The sequence below is a fragment of the Lycorma delicatula genome, chromosome 4, assembly GCF_047948215.1.
Source record: "Lycorma delicatula isolate Av1 chromosome 4, ASM4794821v1, whole genome shotgun sequence".
In the NCBI taxonomy this organism is placed as follows: Eukaryota; Metazoa; Arthropoda; class Insecta; order Hemiptera; family Fulgoridae; genus Lycorma; species Lycorma delicatula.
Genome location: NC_134458.1, coordinates 164,547,073 through 164,570,638, shown reverse-complemented (window position 1 = coordinate 164,570,638; position 23,566 = coordinate 164,547,073). Strand labels below are relative to the sequence as shown.

General features: G+C 29.3%; 1 protein-coding gene across 2 annotated transcripts in view; it reads right to left on the bottom strand.

Annotated features, from left to right (window-relative positions):
- The window catches only part of rdgB (retinal degeneration B), a 256,093-nt gene that overhangs the window by 108,324 nt on the left and 124,203 nt on the right, over positions 1–23,566 (bottom strand). For both annotated transcript variants that reach the window (XM_075364651.1, XM_075364652.1), the window contains 6 exons: positions 20,936–21,052; positions 13,505–13,637; positions 9,247–9,450; positions 5,675–5,814; positions 3,733–3,850; positions 2,675–2,806 (listed from right to left, as the gene is read on the bottom strand). In XM_075364651.1, the coding sequence (XP_075220766.1) occupies positions 2,675–2,806; positions 3,733–3,850; positions 5,675–5,814; positions 9,247–9,450; positions 13,505–13,637; positions 20,936–21,013 (805 nt within the window). In that variant the 5' untranslated portion in view covers positions 21,014–21,052. The remainder of the gene's footprint in view (positions 1–2,674; positions 2,807–3,732; positions 3,851–5,674; positions 5,815–9,246; positions 9,451–13,504; positions 13,638–20,935; positions 21,053–23,566) is intronic.

Below are 23,566 nucleotides of genomic sequence, written 5' to 3'. Positions count from 1 at the left end.
GACTAATAAATTAAATTCTACTATAATACCTTACAGAGAATTTAATTCTCAGAATATTGATGTAATAAAGTTTATAAAAAAAAAATCAACTTTTATTATTAAAAACAAAACTTAACAGAGAAAGTCATGAATTTGTAAAAATTAAAAATAGCTGTTTTTAGTACAATAAATTTAGGCCTTTGAAAAATTAGGTTGGCAACACTAACTGCATGCTTGGAAATTAATTTGAATACTAATCATTGTTGTCATAAAACTGTGCTTACATATTAATAATAAGCATTATGCAGTTTAGTTGTTTTTGACATAATTTCAATTGTGCTTAACTATTTTTGAAAATCAAGTTATGTTGTGTTTCTGTGTTTGTTTAACTGTACCTACATCTTTTCAATTGAATCTGAATTTAAAAAGTGAAATTCTGTTATGAATTCTTTGTTTTGAAAAATGCTGTGTCTCTTTACTTGTGCAGAGGAAGCTGAAATGATTTTTGTATACAGCTTTTGTGATGGAAGTGCTCCAGCTGCAGTGAAAGAATACAGATTTAGGTATCCTAAACAAGTAGTTCCAAACCATAGAGTATTGTAAATAATAATAATTAATTAATTAATTATTTAATCTTTAATAATCTTTGTGAGAATGGTACAATTCCCAGGACTTATGTTACATCTGAACATCAACCAGTACATGTTGATTAAAGGGAAAACATTCTTTAGGTGGTACAGTTTAGTCTTACCAACAAGCATGTGAAGAATTTCTACAACTCAACATTCCACAAAGTATGGAATGGAGGACATTACATACTCACAGACTGCATACTTAACACGTTTAAGAAGTTCAACACCTCCAGCTTGATGACTGGGCCATATGACTGCAATTTTGTCAACAGGTTAATGATAATTACCACTTAATTCCATTCATACTATTTTCAGACAAACCTACTTTTACCCCCATAATGGCATAACCAATACACAGAATTCACATTGGTGGTCTGAAGAAATCCCAAAAACTGTAGTTGAATCAAATTTCCAACAATAATTTTCAGTGAATATTTGGTGAGGCATGATCAACAATCAGTTAATAGACTCTTTCATACTAGAACAACGTGTTGCAGGGAGAAATTACCTGGAATTTTTAAACAACGAATTTCTTACAGTGCTTGAAAATTTCTCATTGGTGAAATGAATTGAAATGTTCTATCAACTTGATGGAGCATCAACATATTTCATAAATGAAGTAAGACGATTCTTAGATGAAAAATTTACTGGTAAATGGATTGGATGTAGAGTGCGAGTAAATTGGTCACAAAGATCATTGGATCTTACCCCCTTAGATTACTGTTAATGGGAATTGATGAAATGCGAGATATAGAAGCAAAAAATAGACACATATGATGAATTTATCGCTCGCATTCTTAATGGTGCTGCCTTCATCAAGGAATGCGAAGATATCATTAGGTTGGTGACAGACAATGTTAGGAAACTAGTTCAAAAGTGCATCGGTGTCAATGGTGGAATTTTTGAATATTTATTGTAAATTAATACAGTATTAACCATAGTGAGTTTTTTAAAGTAAATTTTCAAAGATCTAAATTGGTTGTACTAAAAACAGCTACTTTTAATTTTCACAAAAATTTGTTAATAATAAAGGCTGATTTTATTTTTGTTTTTCATACTTTTTACTAAAGAACAAGATTAAATTCTCAGAATTCAGAATTAAATTCTTGTTAATAATTAAGTTTTGTTAATAAAATTTACACATTTATCAGTCATTTAACAAAGTTATTGTACTTCAAACTTAAAAAACAAGTTTTTAGTCACAGAATTTTTCTGTTTTACGTTGGATATCATAAAAACTATGGAAGATACAGTTCTGATACCTATTTTATGCAATCTTTCAGGGCACAAAACATAAGAAGCCATCAAGTTTACTCCTTATATAATGCCTTAGAAATTTCAGTATGACCTCGTTCTTTGGAGGAACTGAAATCTAGGTGAAATTTTTCATAAACTATAATTTGATACCTAGTGTTTTCACACATATATTTGTATGCAATTTTTCCTTATTTCAAGCTCTAGAATCAGTTCAAAAATTATTTCCTTTTCCTCCTGAATCACTCGGTATATAAAAATATATCCTATACTTTTTTTTTATTTAAAGAGCTTTTTTGGTTCAGAAATAAAATAAACATATTTTCTACGGCCTATATCCTAATGTATTCTACAACTGTATTTATTTACATTTTAATTTTTTTTCTTAATAAATTTTAAGCAGTATCAAATTCCAGGAACTGTGGAACTATCGAGTTGTAATATTCTAGAACTCTTAATTCCTTATTAAAAAAAAGATCAACAATGTTGATTTTTAAGGAGTAATTTTATCATAATCGATTATTAGAATAAACTACAGTTTAATTAGGATACTAATTGATAACAAAGATTAATGGTTGTTTTAATACATAATATTATGCAGATTAATTTTCATGACTGTACAACAAAATAATACTACAAAAAAAAAGTAATCTTAAAAAATATTATCAAAATAAAAGGAATTAATGTGTTAGTAAAGAAAAACAAAAACCACACCATAAATGCTTTATTAAAATGAAGTAAATTATCATAAAGAAAATGAGAAAAAATCAAAAAAGTATTAAAAGCAGTTTTTATAGAATATTAATTACCAGACATAGTCATCTTAAGAGCTTCCTGGGTTTGCCGTTCTATCTGTCTTATATCATCCATAGTAAGCCCATGCCATTCATCTTGCCATGCCCATGCTTGCCTATGAGCTCTTAACATTGTTTTTCTGAGCGCTAAAAAATAAAAAAAAAACACCCTTATTTTTATTATTAATAGAAAAAATTTTAAGTTAAACAATTCTTCAAAACCAAACAGGCAATAACTTAATGAAAATATTTATTTCTTTAGTTAGGTAGAAACTGATTAAAAAAATTTAGATTCTCTAGCTAAAAAGGAAAACTATAACTGAAATTCAGTCCTTTCTGAAGAATTCTGCTTAAGATATCATAATAAATAAAAGTTTGAAGTAGGATTAAAAAAATAAAACTATTTACAAAAAAGTAAAAAGTAGTAATAATCATAAAACACAATACTTTAAAATGAAACATTTTCTTTAATTTTGACTTCCTAACCCCCTAATAACTAAAGTTCATAGACTGAAATTTAAAAAAAAATATACTAATTTTTAGAGGGAAGATGCTCTTACTGTTTGTTTTTCAAATTATTATTTAAAAAAATTTTTTTTTTCTTTATGAGTATAATTTTCATAAACTGCAACCCCCTTAGTAACATATTAACATACTGAATTTTATTTTTTTAAGTAAACAGCATCAAATCTTCTAATAGACAAACAACCACAGAAAATTTCACAATATTAAATTAAACTGTTCCTGTGATGTAGAATCAACTAGAGGCAGCAAATTTGATTATTTTTGTACACAGGAAATCTCAAAACTGTTAGAAATACACAACTACAAAATAATTCATTTTTTTGAGAGACAGCAGCATTTCCCTCTTTATATATTATTTAATTTTGAGATAATACTACCACACCAAAAAAAACAAAATATACACAGTTTTAGGGCAACTGTTCTACAGATAAAATCATTTGTTAAACTCACTAGTAAATTATATATCATATTACATGACACTACACATAATGAGAAAAAACTTTATACGATTAAAATGAAATAAATCTTAAATAGAAATAGTTACACACCGACATCATGAATGAATTTCTCCAATTTAGTTTGCATACCCCAGTAACGGAACTCAACACGACATAATTTATATGCACACATGATTGACTTACCACTGGGTACTGGCATTTCTTTCCCCTGAAAAAAAGGATCAAATAATGAGTTATAAATAGTCAATCCTTAAATACTGTATTAAAAGTAGCATAAGCTTCTAAAAATTATTTCAGAAAACCAATTATTTTTGTTTCATATGCTTTAAAATATCAAATCCATATCACTAATAATTCATTTCTGATTTTCGAAAGTTGAAGCCAAAAGTGAAATCCAACAATATCCTTTATTATACGGTTCTCCTCCATATTTGTCATCATCCAGAAAACTGTAATACAATAAAAGTGTTTAACAGAATCATACATAAATACTAGGGTCAATGACTGACCTGATGAGGCAAAAAGATCATTTACACATGGTAAGGTGAAAAAGCACTGTTCTAAAGTCTATCTCTTGATTCTAACTGCTTAACAAGAAGAGAGAGGTTGGATACATTAAAAACAAATTTTTTAACAGCAACCTCCAGAGCAAATATTACATTGTTTAATCATACACGAGGGCTATTTTTTAAGTAAGGTCCAATTGGCTGTATCTATGTAAATTTTCCTTGGCTGTCGAAACGCACATGAACCCCTGGTACCGGTATGCTTTGCACAAATGCAGATGCTATTTGCAGTCGTAGCTTCTCTGTGTACAGTTTATAATGTAAAGCTGAAATGTTTCAAATAATTGAACAGCCTGTTGATTGTGAAATATGGTCTGTGATTTGATTTTTGATCGCAAGGAACGTTTCAGCAACAGACATTCATCACCAGATATGTGAGGTTTATGAACCTAATTAATGAGTGACAATAAAGTGTGTAAAAGGGTAAAATTGTTTAAGGACGAGCAGGACAGTGTCATGATGAACTGTGATTGGATTGACCATGCAAGATTATGTTAATTGTGTTTTGGGATAAACATGGTGTCCTGTTAGTCGATTTTATACCCAAAGGGACAACAATAAACTCAGCTGCATACTGCGAGACCTTGATGAAGCTTTAGCATGCCATACAGAATAAGCGACATGGCCTACTGTCATCTGGAGTTTTGTTGCTGCATGACAATGCATGACCTCACTCTGCTGCTCAAACTCTAAGGTTAATCATATATTTTGAGTGGGAGCAAACGAACCACCCACCATACAGCCCGGACCTTGCACTGAGCAATTACCACCTGTTCTGCTACCTGAAGGAGTTTCTCAGAGGTCAGTGGTTTGACATCATTGAAGAAGTGAAAACAACGGTTGAAGGCTGGTTGTGTTTCCAGGCAGCTGATTTCTATGATGTGGACATAAACAATTTAGTAAAACGCTATGATAAATTTTTAATCAAATAAGGGTGTAGAAAAGTAAGCATAAAGTGTTAGGAGTGAAATAAAAAAACATTTTTGACAATATCTTAACTAGTTTTGTTTGTGTTAGAAAAAACAGACCTTACTTAAAAAATAGATGCGTAATAGCTATTTTTAAAGTAAAAAAATAGTTGTTATTCCAGTCAAGAAGTACATCACACAGCAAAATATGATATATCTCTAAAATATTAACTACACTCTACCATTTTAGCATCAACTGATTTTTACTTATTTGCTTCCTCGAAATCATATGTAAAAGAAACTGGTAAAAGAATGTATGTAATGTCACCATTAGATGCAAAGAATGAGTTAAAGGAGTTTCTAACAGTGGGTGATTTCTAACAAATGATTCCAAAAAGGTTTTATAGATGGTAAAAGGATAAAGCTACTTTAAAGGAAATATAACATAAAACTTTGTGTTATGTAAGTTTTTATTAAAAAATAGAAAAAACAAATTAAAAAGAAACACATTTTTTAAACTTTTGGAGTACACAATTATTTTATCAAAAAATCATATACCTTGCATTCATTCCAGTAATCATTCAGCCAGTTTTCATCCAAAGGTCCACGACCTGTTTTACTAGACACATATACTGATGGATCTTCTTCTTTAAGGTAATCGGCTCCAAATAATTGATCTTTGACTACATCAATTACATCTGAAATAATAGAAAACATAATTATTCAGGCAATTATTTTAATAATTCTGACCATGTTCACAGTCAAACAAAAATTTACATTGCTATATTTTTCATTTTTTCTTCTCAATGGCATCTGGTGAAACTGTCATATAGATGTTGAATAGGGAAGATTTATCTGGGGAAATACTGTAATTTTCTGCACAAAATTGTCTCAAAATAATTAGTACAAAAAAAGATGGATAATAAAGAATAAATTATGTTTATTTATTTGCTTTATAATATAGCAAGGAAAGATATTTTAACTTAATTTCTTTATTACAGAAAGATAACTAAGAAGGCTCTGATAATAAATTTAAATCCTTAGTTAAAAAATATCTCAGTAAATGTTTTATTTGCTAAACTTTTACAAAAATATTCAAACCAACTAAATCCAATTTCAATGAATAAATTTATTTATTTAAACAATCGAAATTCATTGAATTAACATGAATACAAACACCATATATACATTTGTTAACTTATTGACACAGTGTTATATATACTGTGCATATATATATATATATATGCATACACATGCGCATACACACACACACACACACACACGAGGAATATCCAAATATAAATTATAATTTGAACTTGGTCCCCAATAAAATTTGTAGTTGGTAGCACTGTCTGACGATCAAAAACAAGCATCAACCTATTTCATTCATTTAGCACCCACCTGTTATGCTACTCATCTACAAATATGAGTGAAAAATAAGTCCATCCAAGCATGAAACAGCATATTATTAAAAAATTCTTATAAAGAAAACATGAAACAGTCAGAAATCTGTGAAAGACTTAAAAGGCAGTTTGGTAAGGAAATGCGACAAACAATAGTATCTATAAATTAAAATGGAGTAATCTTTTAAAGATGGTCGAGAATGTGAAGAGAATGAGAAGAAATGGCTGACAGGATTAGAAACTTATTTAAATTTAAAATGACTGTCAAATTACAGTATGGAATATTGGTTCTACATTCAATATCAGTGTTGGCAGTGTGGATAGATGTAACAGAAATTAACTTAATTACTGTAAAGTATGCACTTTTATTCCATCATTGCTAACAGATGAACTCACAAGTAGATATGTATGCAGGTGGATCACACATTTTTAGCACAATATGAAGAAAAACGGCAATGAATTTTTACAGTCAACTGTCACCACTGATGAAAAACAGGTATACTATTTTATCCCAAACTGCAAAATAGCATCTACTCATATGCAATGATGATACCTTTCAACTCCAAAATCAAAAAAGCAAAAAACCACTTTTCCAGGAGGAAAACCGTTTTTGTGGCTTTAGTGGCTTCATTCTTTTGGGATAAATTGGGTATTCTACACATTGATTTCCCAATAGAGCAATGCACTATAAATGCAGAGTAATACTCAAATTTGCTGAAGATTCCAATAAAAACAAGTCATTTGGAAAAAATCCAACATACCATTTGTTTTTTACAGTATAATGAGCACCCTTATGTGGCCGCTCATACAATGGCTGTAATCCATCAATTAAATGAACTATTCTGTAACATTCCCTATAGTCTGGACTTCACAGCTTCTGACTACCATGTGTTTGGATCCTTAAAAGAAGCTCTAAGTGGTAAAAAAGATTTGTTCCAATGAAGAAATAGTTGAATCTGTTCGAAAGCTGATCCATCAGAAGTCAGGAATTTTTTTCTAAAAGAATATGGAAGCTACCCAAAAAATGAGCTTGTGCATTGAAAAAGAAGGAAGCTATATTGAAAAATAATAGTGTATAATTTACTTGTTTTAAAAAATAATAAATTATAATTTAAATTTGAACGCTCTTATTTATACATTTTTCAAACATCTTTAGATATTTTTATTCTATTGTATAGTTAACAATGATTAAAAATAAAATAATAACAACCAAGAAGAGAATCAAATATAATAAAATATTATTTAAGGAACACATTCATGGTTTTCCCATGCCTTTTAGATTATTTTATAAATTATATATTAGTTTTTAAAATAACCGCATAAAATTCGACTAGTATTGGAAATTTTCTTCATGAAAACTTCCATGGAAGCCTGTGAACTTATCACATTTGTCAAAGCATATACAGCTACTTTTAAAAAAATACTGCTTAATTAGTAATTCAAGAACAAATTTATGGGGTGGCCACAAACGCTCCTTAAAAAAAGTATTATATTTTATTGTGTCTACAAATTATTTACTAACCTAATATAGTTTATTCATATTTAAATATATCTGAAAGCATGATATACTTATATGGACAAATTACTGAAGCTCTGAAGAGATAAGAATTCACAAATAAATTTCTCCAAGCTTCCTCACCAGCAGGCCTCTCATTCTTTCATCATTTCCTTTCAACATGTCGTCCATCATCTAGCTATCCTCTACCTATTTTTCTTGGTACACAACCATTTCTATCCTGTACCAAATCCATATCACAAATACATCCACTTTTCTTTCACCTTCCTTCTTAATCTTTAGTTCCCTTGACCAAATAAAATTTAACTTCACATCTCGATCTTCTCCTAATCCCTCGTCTACATTTCTTAATGAAAATGTAGATTTCATTCTTTTCCTCCATTAATCATAACTGTACATAAGAAATTCTTATCAAGATGGATAAATTACACACAGTCATTTAAAAAGATAATCTTCCCTTTTTTTTATTTTTCTCGTAAATAATATTTTTTTTACCTAATGAAATCAAAGTTTCAACTCAAAGCATATCCATCAACCCTCACCCACCTTTTTATAAATTTGAACACATTAATTTATTCTATTTCTTTTTGAATTACCTCATTTTCTATCACCTTCTAGATTTTGTCTTCTATTTATTGATTTTAATTCTACTTTTTTTATGCTACATTCAGGTTAATCCATTAGTTGATTGTCTACCTCTGGCCTTCACATCATCATTGTGTATCAGATACACAATGATTGATTATCATAATCTTGATTATCGATAATCTTGATTATCGATAATCTCTCATCAAGCATATATTAAGCGGAGGAAGGGCATATTTTTGGTCACATGTTCTTGCTGATCTTACTCTCATCAGTCACTTCATTTCAAATTTGTATGTTCTGCTTTCTTAACTAAGATGCATCATATTTTTTTAATATATCTTGAAAAAATGGGTTTGGATGTAGAAGAACAATTTATATTATTGGGACTTTGATAATTAAGACCTAACTACGATAAAGATTATTACAGAAAATTATTTAAAGATAATACTAAAATGTTGCATACATGTGACCCAAATCAACTAATCACCATTGAGTATTCCAATATAAAATAAGCTTCATTCACCCCGGCTCAATTACATGCAATTCATTGTAGTAACCAACAAATAATAAAAAAAAAACATAAAACATATTACACTCAAGTGAACAATAATAATAAAACATACCAACAGTTCTATTTCTCAAATCACTTCCAGATAATTTAAATACGTTATCTTGATAACCATTGTCTGGTAAATAATATGTTTCAATTTCCAATAAAAATTTCTCTACAAAAGGGCTAGTATATCTTGTTTTAGTATAAGGATATGAATTCCATGCTTCTTCCTCAGTGGTGAGGGCTGATTTTGGAAGAAGACTTTTAAACCATCCTGTAATTAAAAAACAAATATTTCAATTTTATTTATAAATGCAAATTAATTCACTATTTTACAAAAGTAAAAAAATAACATAACCAAGATAAAAGCAATTCAGTTAATTTTTCATTATCTGAAGATTTAAAAAAGTTAAATTTAAAAAATTTCACTGTATTATAACTAATTCAAATTTTTTACCTTCATCAAAAGTAATTTACTGATTTTTTTTTCACAATATATTTAACAATTTTTACTGAATGCAGTATAATAACTTCAAATATAATACAAATTCACTGCCTTCTACACCTGCATGCGATCATGCGTACCTTTCAGTACCTGTTAACATGAATACCATAAGTGAAAAATAGTCTAAATTCCAAATATCACACTGTTGCTGTAGTACAGTGGTGATTCATATTAGTTTATATTTTTGCAACTGATAATTAAGCATATGAGCTGTTTTCTTTTTACATGACTGCAAAAAAAGTTTTACAAAATTTTGTAAAACATGTGTTTTACAAAACACATAGTTTTGTAAAACAAAACATACTTAACGTATATAAATTATGCCGAGTGAATCCTTTCCTTAATTATAATATTAGTTCAGTAGTCAGTAAAGTGATTACTATAAATAAACATATGTCTGATAAATCAACATCTACATGATAATCAGGCATTTAATATAATAATTATGAAATCAGCTCATCATGAAATTTTCTACTCAAATCGTCTTGCTAATGTCATGGTCAATTCAAGGAAACTAAAAAATTCTTCCATTCTCAAATTGGATGATTCCTATGATACCTGTAGAAGGAATGTTAAAATTACTGTAGGATAATTTACTGAATTTTTCAGAGGGTTTTTTTTAAATTAGTTTAATTTATCCTAGAATTAAACATAAATTACAAGTATTACATATCAATTTAAAATTATTTCTTCAATAATTTGTTATACTGCCCACTATGTAATAATATTAGCCTTATTAGAAGAGAAAACATAAGAATACATAAACATGAGTAATGATATATATATATATATTATATATACATACATTTTATAGAATACATTTTAGTAGTGGTTATTTACCTAACATTTACAGTAACTGAAAATAAATAAAAATATATAACAGGAGGAAAATTATATTCGAGTATTTGGTACAATCAACTTATGCTAAGATCTAAATTTATTTTATTTTTTGAAGTAATTACTGAGTTCCATCATCAGAAAATAAATTCTTACTTTGTCCAGTATATGTATCCAGAAGTATGAGTATATTCAAATTAAAATCTCTCAAATTAAAATGAGTCTTCAACAACAAGTGAATATTATCATGGATAACGTTTGTTTAAATTCAACACATGTTTTAAGAATAAAAATTAAAAAAAAAACAAAACAGCCGGCATGGTGTGGTTTCAGATATCTCCGGAATTTTACACAGAATACTCTACGATCTTCTCCCTGGTGACAGCAAAGCAGAGAGACCACATACCATCTTCAGGTTCGGCGTGAGGTTGCTCTGTTTCACGGGGATGAATTATCTGTGGAGATTGCTGAGGCCGAGGGGTGTTGGGCTATCTGCAGTCTTGGTAGAGGTAAAGCACCTGGCTATGATGGACTGATGGCTGAGCTCCTTGTTTGCTCGGTTGGAGTCAACGTGAGATTTATCACATACATATTTACTAAATTATTGTTTAGTGGGTTCTTCCAGTGGAAGAAAGGGGTTGTAAAATTGTTGTTTAAGGGGGGGGGGGGCGACAAGGATCTGACTGTTATCATATTGGCCCCTGACATTGCTACCGATTATCGCCAAGGTCTTTGAGAAGGTGTTGTATCTTCGTATAAATGAGAAGTTGGTTTCATGTGGGTTTCTGATGGAAAACCAGTACAGGTTTCACAGAGAATGCCATACTTTGTGTGATGAGAGTGGTGTTGGCCAGTGAGGCGGAATATGTCTTTGGGATCTTCCTAGACATTTCCAGAGCGTTTAACAATCTGTGGTGGCCCTCTGCCATTTTCCAATTACAGAGGCGTGGATGCACTGACAATGAACTGCAGGTGTTGAAAAGTTATTACAGTCCTCAAGGTGTGTTGCTCCACAAGGGCAGCCATGAAGTAGGGAAGACACTGTCTAAGGATTATCCCCAAGGCAATGTGTTGGGTCCTCCTTTCTTGTGAGTGGTGGGATTTGATTCTCTTCTGTAGCTGAGGTTGCCCAGTGGGAGTCTTGTTGTGGCCTAAGTGGACAACGGGCTCCTGCTGATTGAAGGATGCTTGTGGAGGGAAATTGAGCTCTGGGCCACTTGTGTATCCAGGGTGCTTGAGCTGTGGGCTCATCAACACAAGATAAATTTCAGCCCGGAGAAGACTACGATGACGCTTCTCAAAGGCCGTTTGACAGATAGTCGGCAAGTTTGAGTATCAATGTCAGGCCATCAAATAAGGTATACTCAGGTTCAACCGGTTGATATTCTAGCTCTTGAGAAACAGGAGCGATATGCTGCTAGGAATTTTGGTGAATTGACTTCTGAAAATATTTGGGAAATCGAGCAATATGGTTATGATATATGGCAGGCTAGATGGGATGAGACTATTAATGAGAGATATACACACAATCTCCTTCCAGACATTAGAAGCTTGCAGGGCATCTCATGGGTTTTCCCTAACAAGTATGTAACTCAGTTTCTTACTGGTCAGTCACAGGGCCTTCAGGGATAGACTGGCTGGGTTCAGTCTGGTGGATTCGGGTATGTGCTTGCAGTGTGGAGTGCAGGATGATCCCTTCCATGTATTATATGAGTGTGCCAAATATGATCTGGAGTGCACCACAGTAATTTGTTGACCTGATACAGTCTGAGCAACACTTGACATGAGTCAAAATGAGAAGGATTAGGCTGAATGGTCAGTGGTTGCAGAATTTCTGCATTATTTGTCAAGGAAACTGGTTACAGAGAGAATTTAGGGTGCTGCTTGGTCTTGTTCCAGCATACTTTGTTTTGTTACGGTTTCTTTTTAGTGTTATAATGGTTTTGGTTGTTTTGTTATTAGTTTTATTTTAGTGCTTTTGTTTTGATGTTTTTTTGCGTTTGTGTCGCATATGAACTCACTTTACTTTTTGGGTAGGTAGGTGATTCAGTTCCTTCGATGACTATAGTTTTCAGTCTTACTTGAGACTAGAGATGTGTTTTGTTATTTTTAGTAATTGTTACACCAATGAGAATGTCGCTTGTGACATTTGCGTTTCTGGACCAGGCGACTGAGAGATGTCATATGCTGAGGTTTATAAGATGACCTCTGGTAAAGCCCATCATGGGTAGTGATGGAGGGGGTGGTTGGAGGATGTCTTTCCCTACAGGATCAGGATATATATATTTATTTATATTGACAGTGTATTCAATCAAAATAAAAACTGCCAAAAAAATTTACCACAACATTAACAGACATTCTTTAGAAATTTTAATGATAGAAATAAACAAGTTTCAATTTTTCTACATTTTCATATTCAATTGCACTATATATGTTGAAATACTGTCGGTAACCAAAGTAAAATACGGATAAAGTAGCCAGGTTAAAGAAAATTTATTTCAGATTTATATAATAAGTATAGTATTTGATTCAATTTTTCACTGAGAAAGATCATAATAATTAAATTTTAATTTAATATTAAAGTTTATTATAAATAGAAAAATACCGTTACATTACATTTCTGGAATTCTGTTAGTTCAACAATTCTCTGTTCTGCTTCAAGATTCAGTAGCTTTGAAAGAAACAAATATTCTGATACAGTCAGATTTTTTGAACATATCCTAGAACCTTTCATAAATAGACACAAGTCAGATTACAAAGTACAACACGATCAACACAGTATTGTTTATCACTGAAACCTTACTCTTTTGATGATTTATTTATTTTCCATTTGGTATCATAAAATAAAAACAAAAAAATAACTAGCCGAAAAGAAAACCAACAGAAATTCAAGTTAGTATTTGAAGTAACTAACATTCATTTTTCAATAAAATTTAATGATACATAATTCTTATGTAAAATGTACTAATGTATATTAGAATATTACCTGGTAAGTGACTACCGACATGATATATCTTGTGTGTGTATTGACCATGTCCACCGGGACCATCTTCATAAGGTTCATTAACCAATATCTCAACTCCACTGCCAGCTCCTTTGCTCTCCTCTCTACTTTTTTTCTAGAAACATAAAACAATTTTTTGTTAAATAAACTGATTATGAATAAGACCACAAAAATAATTATTAAGATTAGCATTCAATAAAACAGAAGGGAATGGGGAAATACAATCAATAAAAAATTATACAATAACATCTAAACAAATACAATAAAAGACATCTTTCTGACATGAAAAAATCAATAAAAAATCTATTGTAATGCGTTACATAATATGGTTAGATCAATCTTTAACAAATTCAACAACATTTTAATTAGCTTCGACTATTTTCTTCTATATAACAGAAAAATTAAAAAGTATTAAGAGTAGTGTATTGTATAATAATGGAAAATCATTTCTGACAATACATGAAGATACAGATAAATATAAAAACAGGTTACAATTGTCTAGAAAACCATGGATACTAGTACAGAATTTGAGAAACAATGATTCATAATATGAGGATGTGGAGAGAGGAAAAAGTCAAGAAGCACAATTGAATACTCTTTACGAATCACACATTTTTTCAGTTCACACCCTTTGACCTATCAGTTTTTTTTTACACAAGCAAGCAGATCGAGATATGCCTTAATCATTTCATAAGTCAGGAAAGACTGCGGTTCACATTTTGTCAACTCAAGTCTGAGATATAGTCCTCATTTTATTCGAACATCAGACAGCCATAACTAGAAACGTTAAAATTTCTTTAACTTAATCATTTCTGCCAAAGTAGTTATGGAAATTTGATTTAATCATCCCTGTGTGGATAGAAGAGCTTCTCTCCTCATGTTAAACCCTCTAATCATGTGAGTAATATAACAGCACTTGTTATTTACAAGTTGTAATATTTCTTTTACATCGAAGTTATGTTTTGGAGAAGAAAAATACCCTTTTCCCAGACATATAATTATTAATAAAAAAAAAGGGTTGATAACTAATAGAAGCCAAAATTTTTAAAACTACATTTTAAAATTGTCAAGTGTCAAAAAAAAGTTTGCTTAAAAAACAGAAATAATGAGATTATTTTTTTAAAAAAAGCAAATAAAAATTCTCAAAAACGTTCTTCATATAATTTAAAGCAGTTCAAAAGAGTTTAAACCAGTACAAAAACTAGAAATACAGAATTCATACAAGTGCGAAAATAAACATAAAAAATAAAATTTCACCACTTATATTTTCAAAAATATTTAGTACACCTTAAAATGAAGAATTTTTTTTAAAACTTTGTGTTATAATAGGCTAACCATATTTTTTGGGTCCAACCCAGTACATATTTTTGAAATTACTTAAAAGTCTTGAAAGTTTACTGAAATGTTAAAAGTTGACTTTTTTCAGAAATGGTTGGTTTGTTTGTTTTAATTAAATCATAAAATTCACAACAAGAAAGTTCTGAATTAATTTTAAAATTTAGCAGATGTTTAACAGTAGATACTGAAAGTCAACCCCTTTCTGCAGACCAAATGTTCCTTGTAATTGAAAAAACTCTATCAAGTGGAGCAGATGTCCCAGGCAAAGACATCACAAACTCAACCATTTTAGAAATATTGCAACATGAAATATCAGTCTTTTAAAACACCTTAATAATTGCTTTCCACTTCTCTTCAATAGTATCTGGTACTTTTTCAGAACTTGAACCACGACCTACCCTTTGGTTTTGAATTACCTGGTTCAATAATGTACGTTCATCAAATAGGTCAACAATATTTATGGAATTTTTTATAATTTCATTAACAGCATGTGCACTCTCTTCTAAATCAGACCAAGCAATTTCAGTTCGTAAATTTAACCACTGAAAAACTAACTAACTTTACCAAAACTGGTTCTCCACAACTCTTACTAGAATTATAAAAATTATCAGTACTTGAGGAGAAGTTTTGTTTCTGAACATCAATATTTTCTTTTAGGGTGCATACCAATTCCTTGGCAGAAGATGGTATAAATTTGTAGATTTTTCTTTCCTGAAGTTGACAAATTAATTCAGAATATGTCTGAATGCTTCTGTTGCTGTGATAGAATTAGCGTCCAATTTCAGAACTACATTATTAAATAACTGCAGAATACCGTATAAAAATTTCAAAAACAGTTCACTTTCTAGATTTTCAAAAAAATCAAATAATAATTTTGAGCATTTGTCACTAGATAAGAAGTATGATTTTAGGTCATAAAAAAATGGAAAGAATTCTTTCTATTGCAGGTAACAAACTAGGGAACCTTGTGCTGCAAGGAGATAATACTTTTTTGTAATCTGTTTCCACAAATTCACAGAACTCTTTAAGTTTCGTTACTCTTACTTTATATATGTGAAAATATTTATAAATTTTACTTATTTATTTTTTTTATTTATAAATCACATGCTGTTTGTACTGAATTGTGTACAATGTGGACTGAACAACCAATTCCTAAAATAGATCTATCTAGATCACTTTGAACTTTTAACACGTTTCATTCCCCTTTCTCTTCACACCACCAAAATTACTGTTAACTGTTATCAGCAGTATAACAAACCAACTTTTCTTCAAGTTTGCATTTTTTCATACATTCCAAAAGCTACTGAGTCAAAATTTGAGCATTTTCACCTGACACTTCATCAAAATTTAAAAATTTAACATGAATTCCCTCCTCCAGACTGAAATATCTTACAACAATCGGAAAAAGTTTTACTTCACATCTGTTTGAGCTATCCATCGTTAGTGTTACAGAATTAATGTTTTCCAAAGAACACAATACATTATCAAATATAAATGGTGAAAAAACGTTAACAATAATTGCCTCGGTTTTGGTTCTAGCAGATGAAAATTTTGGTTCATATAACTTTTCAACCAGTTTAAATGTGCAGTCTGATGTTTTGAAACTGAGCTCGTGTCTAGCAGTGTGGTATGAAAATGTAGCTTCTTTAGCAGCACACTCCAGATCGCTGTTACTGTTGTTCCCATCTTTCGCTTTAAAAAAAATCTCTTATGTTTGCTGAAACAGTAGCATTAATAGTACTCCTATGTTTAGCTGTTTTCACATGGTCTTCAATAACACCCTTTCCTTTATGTGCAACAGAAAATTCTCCAATACATAGTATGCAAGAAACATGTTCATTGTTACTGTCATTACACAATTTCAAAAATTTGTATTTCTGTTGCAGGTTAACAATAAACACAAATTTTCTTTTGCCCATTGCTAAACAATGAGACAAAAAACAAATAGAGATAAAATGATCAAAATGTGTAGACAAGTTACTTTACACATGAAAACAACATAAACATATTGCCCCTGTTGTGTTGCCAAATGACTTAAAAAGTTGTGGTGAGACCGGTAACCATGCCTCTGTCAAAAGTGACATCAGCCCTTGCTCCAAGGTCAGCTGAGAGCCTATTAGTTTCAAATGAGCAAATAGGTGCTTCTCTGCTGAAATAAAGCCCTACTGAAATTCTAGGAAGGTAAATTAAGGGGAGAATTTAGTGGTTTCTCATGGTTTTTGACCAGAAAAAGTTTTAACAATGGGTCCCAAAACTGTATCTCCATTATTTTCTATGAAATAGGGTATAATAAACAAAAATATTGATTTGATAAACACAGTTTTTAAGCTTTGGCGTAAAATAACTTTGTTAATTTGTCAAAAGCAAATAAAACTTATCAGTTAAATTGATAAAGGTTACCACAATTCTGTTTGTAAAGCTTTGTTCTCTGGGATATTAAAAACAGACTACTAACTGCAAAGCATTACAGTACTCCTGGTGGGAAATTAATGCACTAATAATTAAGAAATAACATCTTAATACTTCCAGGCAGACAAATATGTAATAGAGTAACTTTTTTGTTATTGTTTCACCTGAAAGTACAACTAAATTGTCGTGAGATGTTGTTAGTAAATAATTTACATCATTTTTTTCAGAACTAAATTCTCTATCAATTTAACCAATAAGTTTTATTTGTTTATTGACAATTTAACAAAGTTATTTTATGCCAAAGCTAAAAAATTGGTTATTCAACTAAATTTTTTGTTTATTTCACCTTATAAAATAATGGTGATACAGTTCTGGGACAATTTAAAAAAAAATTTCATGTGAAAAACCATAAGAAACCACTAAATTTGCCCCTTAATTTACCCAGAATTTCAGTAGGGTTTCATTTCAGCGGAGAAGGAGAAATCAGGGTGAAATCTTTCACAAGCTGTAATTCGCTAACAAAGCATTTCCAGACCCATGTTTATATGAACTTTTTTCATTATTTTAATGAAAAAATTATGCCTATGAAGTTTAGTAGAGAATCCTCCCAGGGCAACCTGTAGACCTATATATAAAATTGGAAATTTTATTAGTAAAAAACAAAAGAGAAACAATTGAAATGAGAATCTTTAATGAGATATATAATTTAAAAAAAAAAAAAATAATAAAAAAAAAACAGTGTATAATGTGTATATGTATTATACACATCATTGATTCTTCAGAGTTACATGAGGTATAAATAATACAAAAAAAATCTCTTGACAAATGTATTGCAATTACATAGCAGAGAATTTAAAAATAAGTACAATAATTTTAGATTACAAACATCCATTTTGAATGAAACAAATGGAAGTAATTCGTTAATAATTGATCTTCATTCTGATAGTAATTAGCTTATTATTATTATTATTGCAAAATGACTGTTGACAGTATTTTGAGAAGTGCAGCATCTCCAGTTGCAGAAATTAAACAAAGGACTCAAGGTAAAGAAATGAAATTTCCTCATTTTTTAAATGGTTATGCCATTTAAAAATGTTAAAATATTTTATATATTTACATTATTTTCATTTCACATCATTTACATTTTAACATTATCTACATTATATATTTACATTTAAAATTAAAGAAAAAAAATTTCTGATTTTATACACTTCTATAGTTCTTTTTGTTCCACATAAACTTTTTAGGTTTTTAGGTTTGCTAATCCTACAAGCACAATTATATACTTTATTCATTATTATTTATTTTCCCTGTCAGATTTTACCCTCTATACATTAATATGGATTCCTTAGCACCTTCAATTGAATTCTTTAGTATAGAACCTATAAACTTAGTTTTGTAGTTCTTCTTTTTACAAGATTCTGCAGTAAACTTCTTTCTTTTCTAATTTCTTTTAAATGTGTTTATTTGTATAATTTAAAAAAATACAGATTAATATTAGATTTAAGTGTTTTTGTTTTTTATTCTGCAATATCAAATTCAAAAACTTTAATATTTCATCTTTATTTTGTAATGTCTATGTTTCACTATCAAAAAACCTTACAGTCTATTCAAATATTTTTACAAATCTAAAAATAAAAAAATAATTGATTTATTTGATTATATGAATCTAAAATCAAGAGATAAATATGTTTTACCCCAATTAAAAGTGGATGCCCACTTGGACCCTTACAGTGATTATAAATAAACTAAACCCCCTAATAAGTGCTGAACCTAGGAACAACGTGCCCAGCCAACATGCTCATCATAACATAAGGTATACACAAATATTGTCCTATCTTATAAATTTGTTCTCCCATTTTAATATTTAATACATTCTCTTTATTTATGTCACATATCTTTATGTTTATTTATTCCATTGAACAATATGACAAAATATATTGCATTTTCATAATTATTTAAACTTTTATTTACTAATTTCAAATTACTTGGTGATTGTTCTTCCTGAGAACCTTTCAAAGCTATTTAAGAAGTTCCTTCTTTGTTAGCATTACAGGTGGCATTATTGTTAACATCAACCATCTTAAAAAGGTTTGACAAAATTTTTACAGTCGAATAATATATTCATGTTCATATTCAAAATTATCCTAGCTTATAAATTCTATACCACTCAAGTGTGTTGAAATCTAAGTGTTTATATGTCAGAGTCAAATTTGAATATTTTCGTTAATGTCTTTATTTTATTTATTTTCATATTGAATTACTACTTTTAATATATAATTTCTATCTCATCAAATTTGATTTTTGATTTAGCTACATTAATAAATTTTACCCCTTTATTCGTTATTACTAAACTGTTACTTATGGGCTTAAAGCTTTCCACAGCCATGTCAGTTAGTAAGTAATGTTTCAAATGGTACATTTGCTTGCTCCTGGTAACTCCAGAATGACTCTTATAGTCTATCCAGGAGACAAATTATGATTTTCATAATTTAGGTATTTAACAATGAGTTACAACTTTCCAAGTAAAACTGAGTATACAATGATTCAAGAAAATAAAATTGCAAATTGTATAACATTATTCTCAATAAATCGAAACCATTGAAGCTCACCAAGTAGATTTTTACAAATCAATCACTTAATTTATGAAGTTATGAGTTACTATTTGTGTAGTTTACCAGAAATCAAACCTGTGCTGAGAAAGAATGAAGAAACATCTTTATATACTTTATAAAATTATTATCATAATAATAGTCATAAACTATGCATAAGTGCATTAACAAACTGATAAGTACTATATTGTGATTGTTAGGAAACTTATTCTGAATTTAGGATTTCCTGTGATAACCTTTTGTCTAGTAAAGTATGAATTCTTTTAAATGAGTACTAACATTTTTTGGCACATTTTTAAAAACTCCACAGCAAAATGAAGTAACTACATATATGTACAGTTTTTATTTACTATGAAGTTTTTAAAAAAAGTTAAAAAAATTTATACAACACAATTTCTATAATTCCTTAAATTTTTAAGAGAAAAACAAAATAATTAATGCAGTTAGTTATAAATCTGTATTACATTTACAAACCATCATACCAGGTAGCTGTATCCATAAATATTGTTTTGATCATACCATTGGACAAAGTGAAAGATCATGTGAACAAACCTGTTTCTCCTGGCTAAACTATAAATAAAACTTTGTATGAATTGGTAAATATTCATTGTGATTAAGATCGATTCATTTTTGTTGATTTTATTATTACTTTAGTTCTTTTCAATGTACTTCAAAAAAAAAATACACATTGGAGAAAGACTATGATTCTGTTTCCTTCTTCCAAAAATGCAGATTATAATTTTTGGTTGTCAATTATTAGAATTTAATTCTTGTAGTGAATCTAAGTAACTTATCTCTACATTTCAATCCTTAAAATATTACATACTTAATTTGATCTCAAACTACAAACAAACAAAAACTTTTTTAAAATGTAAAATCACCATCGAGTAGTTTTATTTTTTAGTGGTCAATCTTCCAAAAATAATCAAACGTTAACACTGCTTTACATTCTCCCAACTTTTACAGACATAAAAGTTTAGTCTTAATCCATAACATGCATTAATTCATTAAAATAATAAAATATAAATAAATTTTTAAATATATTATTACGTACAGCAATCATATACAGCTGTGCAATGCGATATTCATCGACAGTAAGGGGCAAAGGTATACGATACTCCTTTATCAACATGGCAGTGGCAGTTGGAGTTCTCTTTTACTTCTTCACATCCTGTAACAAGATTTAAAAACAAAAATTAATAATTAATATTAATAACAGAATCCAGTTATCAATTCGTGATCTTCTGTGCAATAAAATTTGTATATGATGTGTACAATAAATTTAAGAAATGAGATGACTTTTATTACTAGCTGCAAAGGATTGTAGGATTACGTCCATACAACAATCTCAGGGAAAGCAAGTTTTTTTTAGGGAAGCCTGAACCTACTCTTGGATATCTCTTTAGTACCTAGAGAAAAAGCAATTTTCGACAGCATATATTTGAACAGGTCAATTCAAAATCATCGGAACATTGCTGCTTCCATCTGTTGTAATAATGCTTTGATCTTCCAAGAAATTGTTTTTTTTATTTTACTTTTTAAAATTTTAATGGACAAACATTGTATCAATTATTGTCTATGTTAAGTTTTGTAATTGTAACAGTTCATTGATCTGACATGAGTCATAAATCACTCTGAAAATGATGTAGCTATTTTTAAAGAATAATGAATATACAATATCACACTTACTCATGAAAGTGAGAAGGAAAAAAGGTTTCCTGTTGTCTTCATCAAGCCACATAATCATACAGATTAAGGTTATCAAATTGTTGATGATATTTGGTCCTACAAGTGAAGCCTTCATCCTGTTCACCATAAGGATGGACCGAATAATAAACAAATTCAGAGAAAGCAATTCTAACTCATACCACTTTTACCTAAATGTTTTTCATATATAATAACCATAAAAAGACCAGATAGAAAGTGTTAAGCAACAGATTAATATACTCCTTTCTGTGATAAAAATTTACACTGCTTCCATTCAGTCATAGAAAAAGGTTATCTATTACAAAAAAAAAATCAAGCAATAAAACAATGTACTATACATGAAAATATCAACACCATTTGTATCATTTTCCAGAAAGTCTGGAAAAAAGTAGACATAAAAAACCTAAAAAAATTTTTATAATCAGAGATTCTAATGAGACTCCACTAACTTCAGAAAGGAAATAACAAACACATATAAAAATCTACAACTCAAACTACAAACTGACGAAAAACAGCAATATAGTAAATATAAAAGAATAAAAAATGTTTAAATAGCAGCAGAATATAATTATTTACTATAATTAATTTTTTCACTTGTTGCCTTTATTTATTATCCAAGTTTAATACAAGTCTTTTTATAGAGATCTGTTTCATCAGAACACTGATTTTTATATAATTTAATTAAAGATAAAAGTTTTGATATTAATACTATAGAAATGTATACTTACCATCTCAATCACTGATATAAAATAGATATAAACTGATATAAATATGTTTTTAATTGGATCTTATAACAAATATTTTGATGAAGCAGAATTCTCAGTGAAGTATTAAATTTGGTAATAAACAAAATCAATATGTGAAAAAAATTAATTTAATAAATATGCTTACATATATTATCTCAAAATAATAGCAAAACTAACACCTTCTCGTGTCATCAGTCAGTGCATAATTCTACAATTATTTAAGTATGTTAATGAATAGAGACTGGATTATATGCACTTGCGCATTTTGCATATGCCTTTGCATATTAAGCCCATTCTCGCCGGTTATTGCATATTTTCCTTAAAATCTAGTGATAATGAATATTTTTGTTATATTTACAATATTTTTTGGTAGGGTAACTTGTTATTAAATGAAATCTTAGGTTGCAGCCGGCCAAACCTATTAGCTGCACGGCTCTTAGAGCGCACTTAGCAACCACAGAACAGTACCTCTGACTGTTTATGTTTCCAAAGTAACAAAATGTTATATAATCATTAATTATCTATATATTATTCAACTACTTACTAATTGTATGCTGATTTTAAAATAAAAATAAAAAAATTACTATTTTTTTATTCATTAAAGTTGCATATACTGACACTCTTCATTCATATTTTAAGCATTTTTCATGCATATTTCAAGCTTTTTATGTTGCATATAATCCGGTCTCTATTAATGAAATAATAACTAATATATACATTATATAATGTATATAACTAATACATATGTCAGACAGTGCATATGTCAATTACACACCATATATTAAGATAAATATAATAATTTAATTTATAAAATACAATGGAATGAGTCTGTTGGGAATCAAACTGACTAGATATAAAATAATTATGATAATTTTACCTACAAATCTTTTTAAGTAATATTCTAAAATAAAATTACTTGGCAGCCAGTTTTTAAATAATTCAACTGGTTTTAGAGTGAAACTCTGGCAACAATGACACTTTACTACTGATTTCATTCAAATCATCTTTCTCAATAAAAAGGTATTTAAATTTATGTCAAGATCACGATATAAAAAGAAACATTTTTAAAGAATCAAAAAATATAAATTGATCTCATATCTGAAACTAAATTTAATTTTAGTTATTTTTAAAGTTTGAAAGAATGGTATGAAACAAACATTGAAATCATGTATTGATCTGAGAAGAGAAAACAAAATATGTGTTGTGTAGACTTAAAGTAATTAACGTCTTTA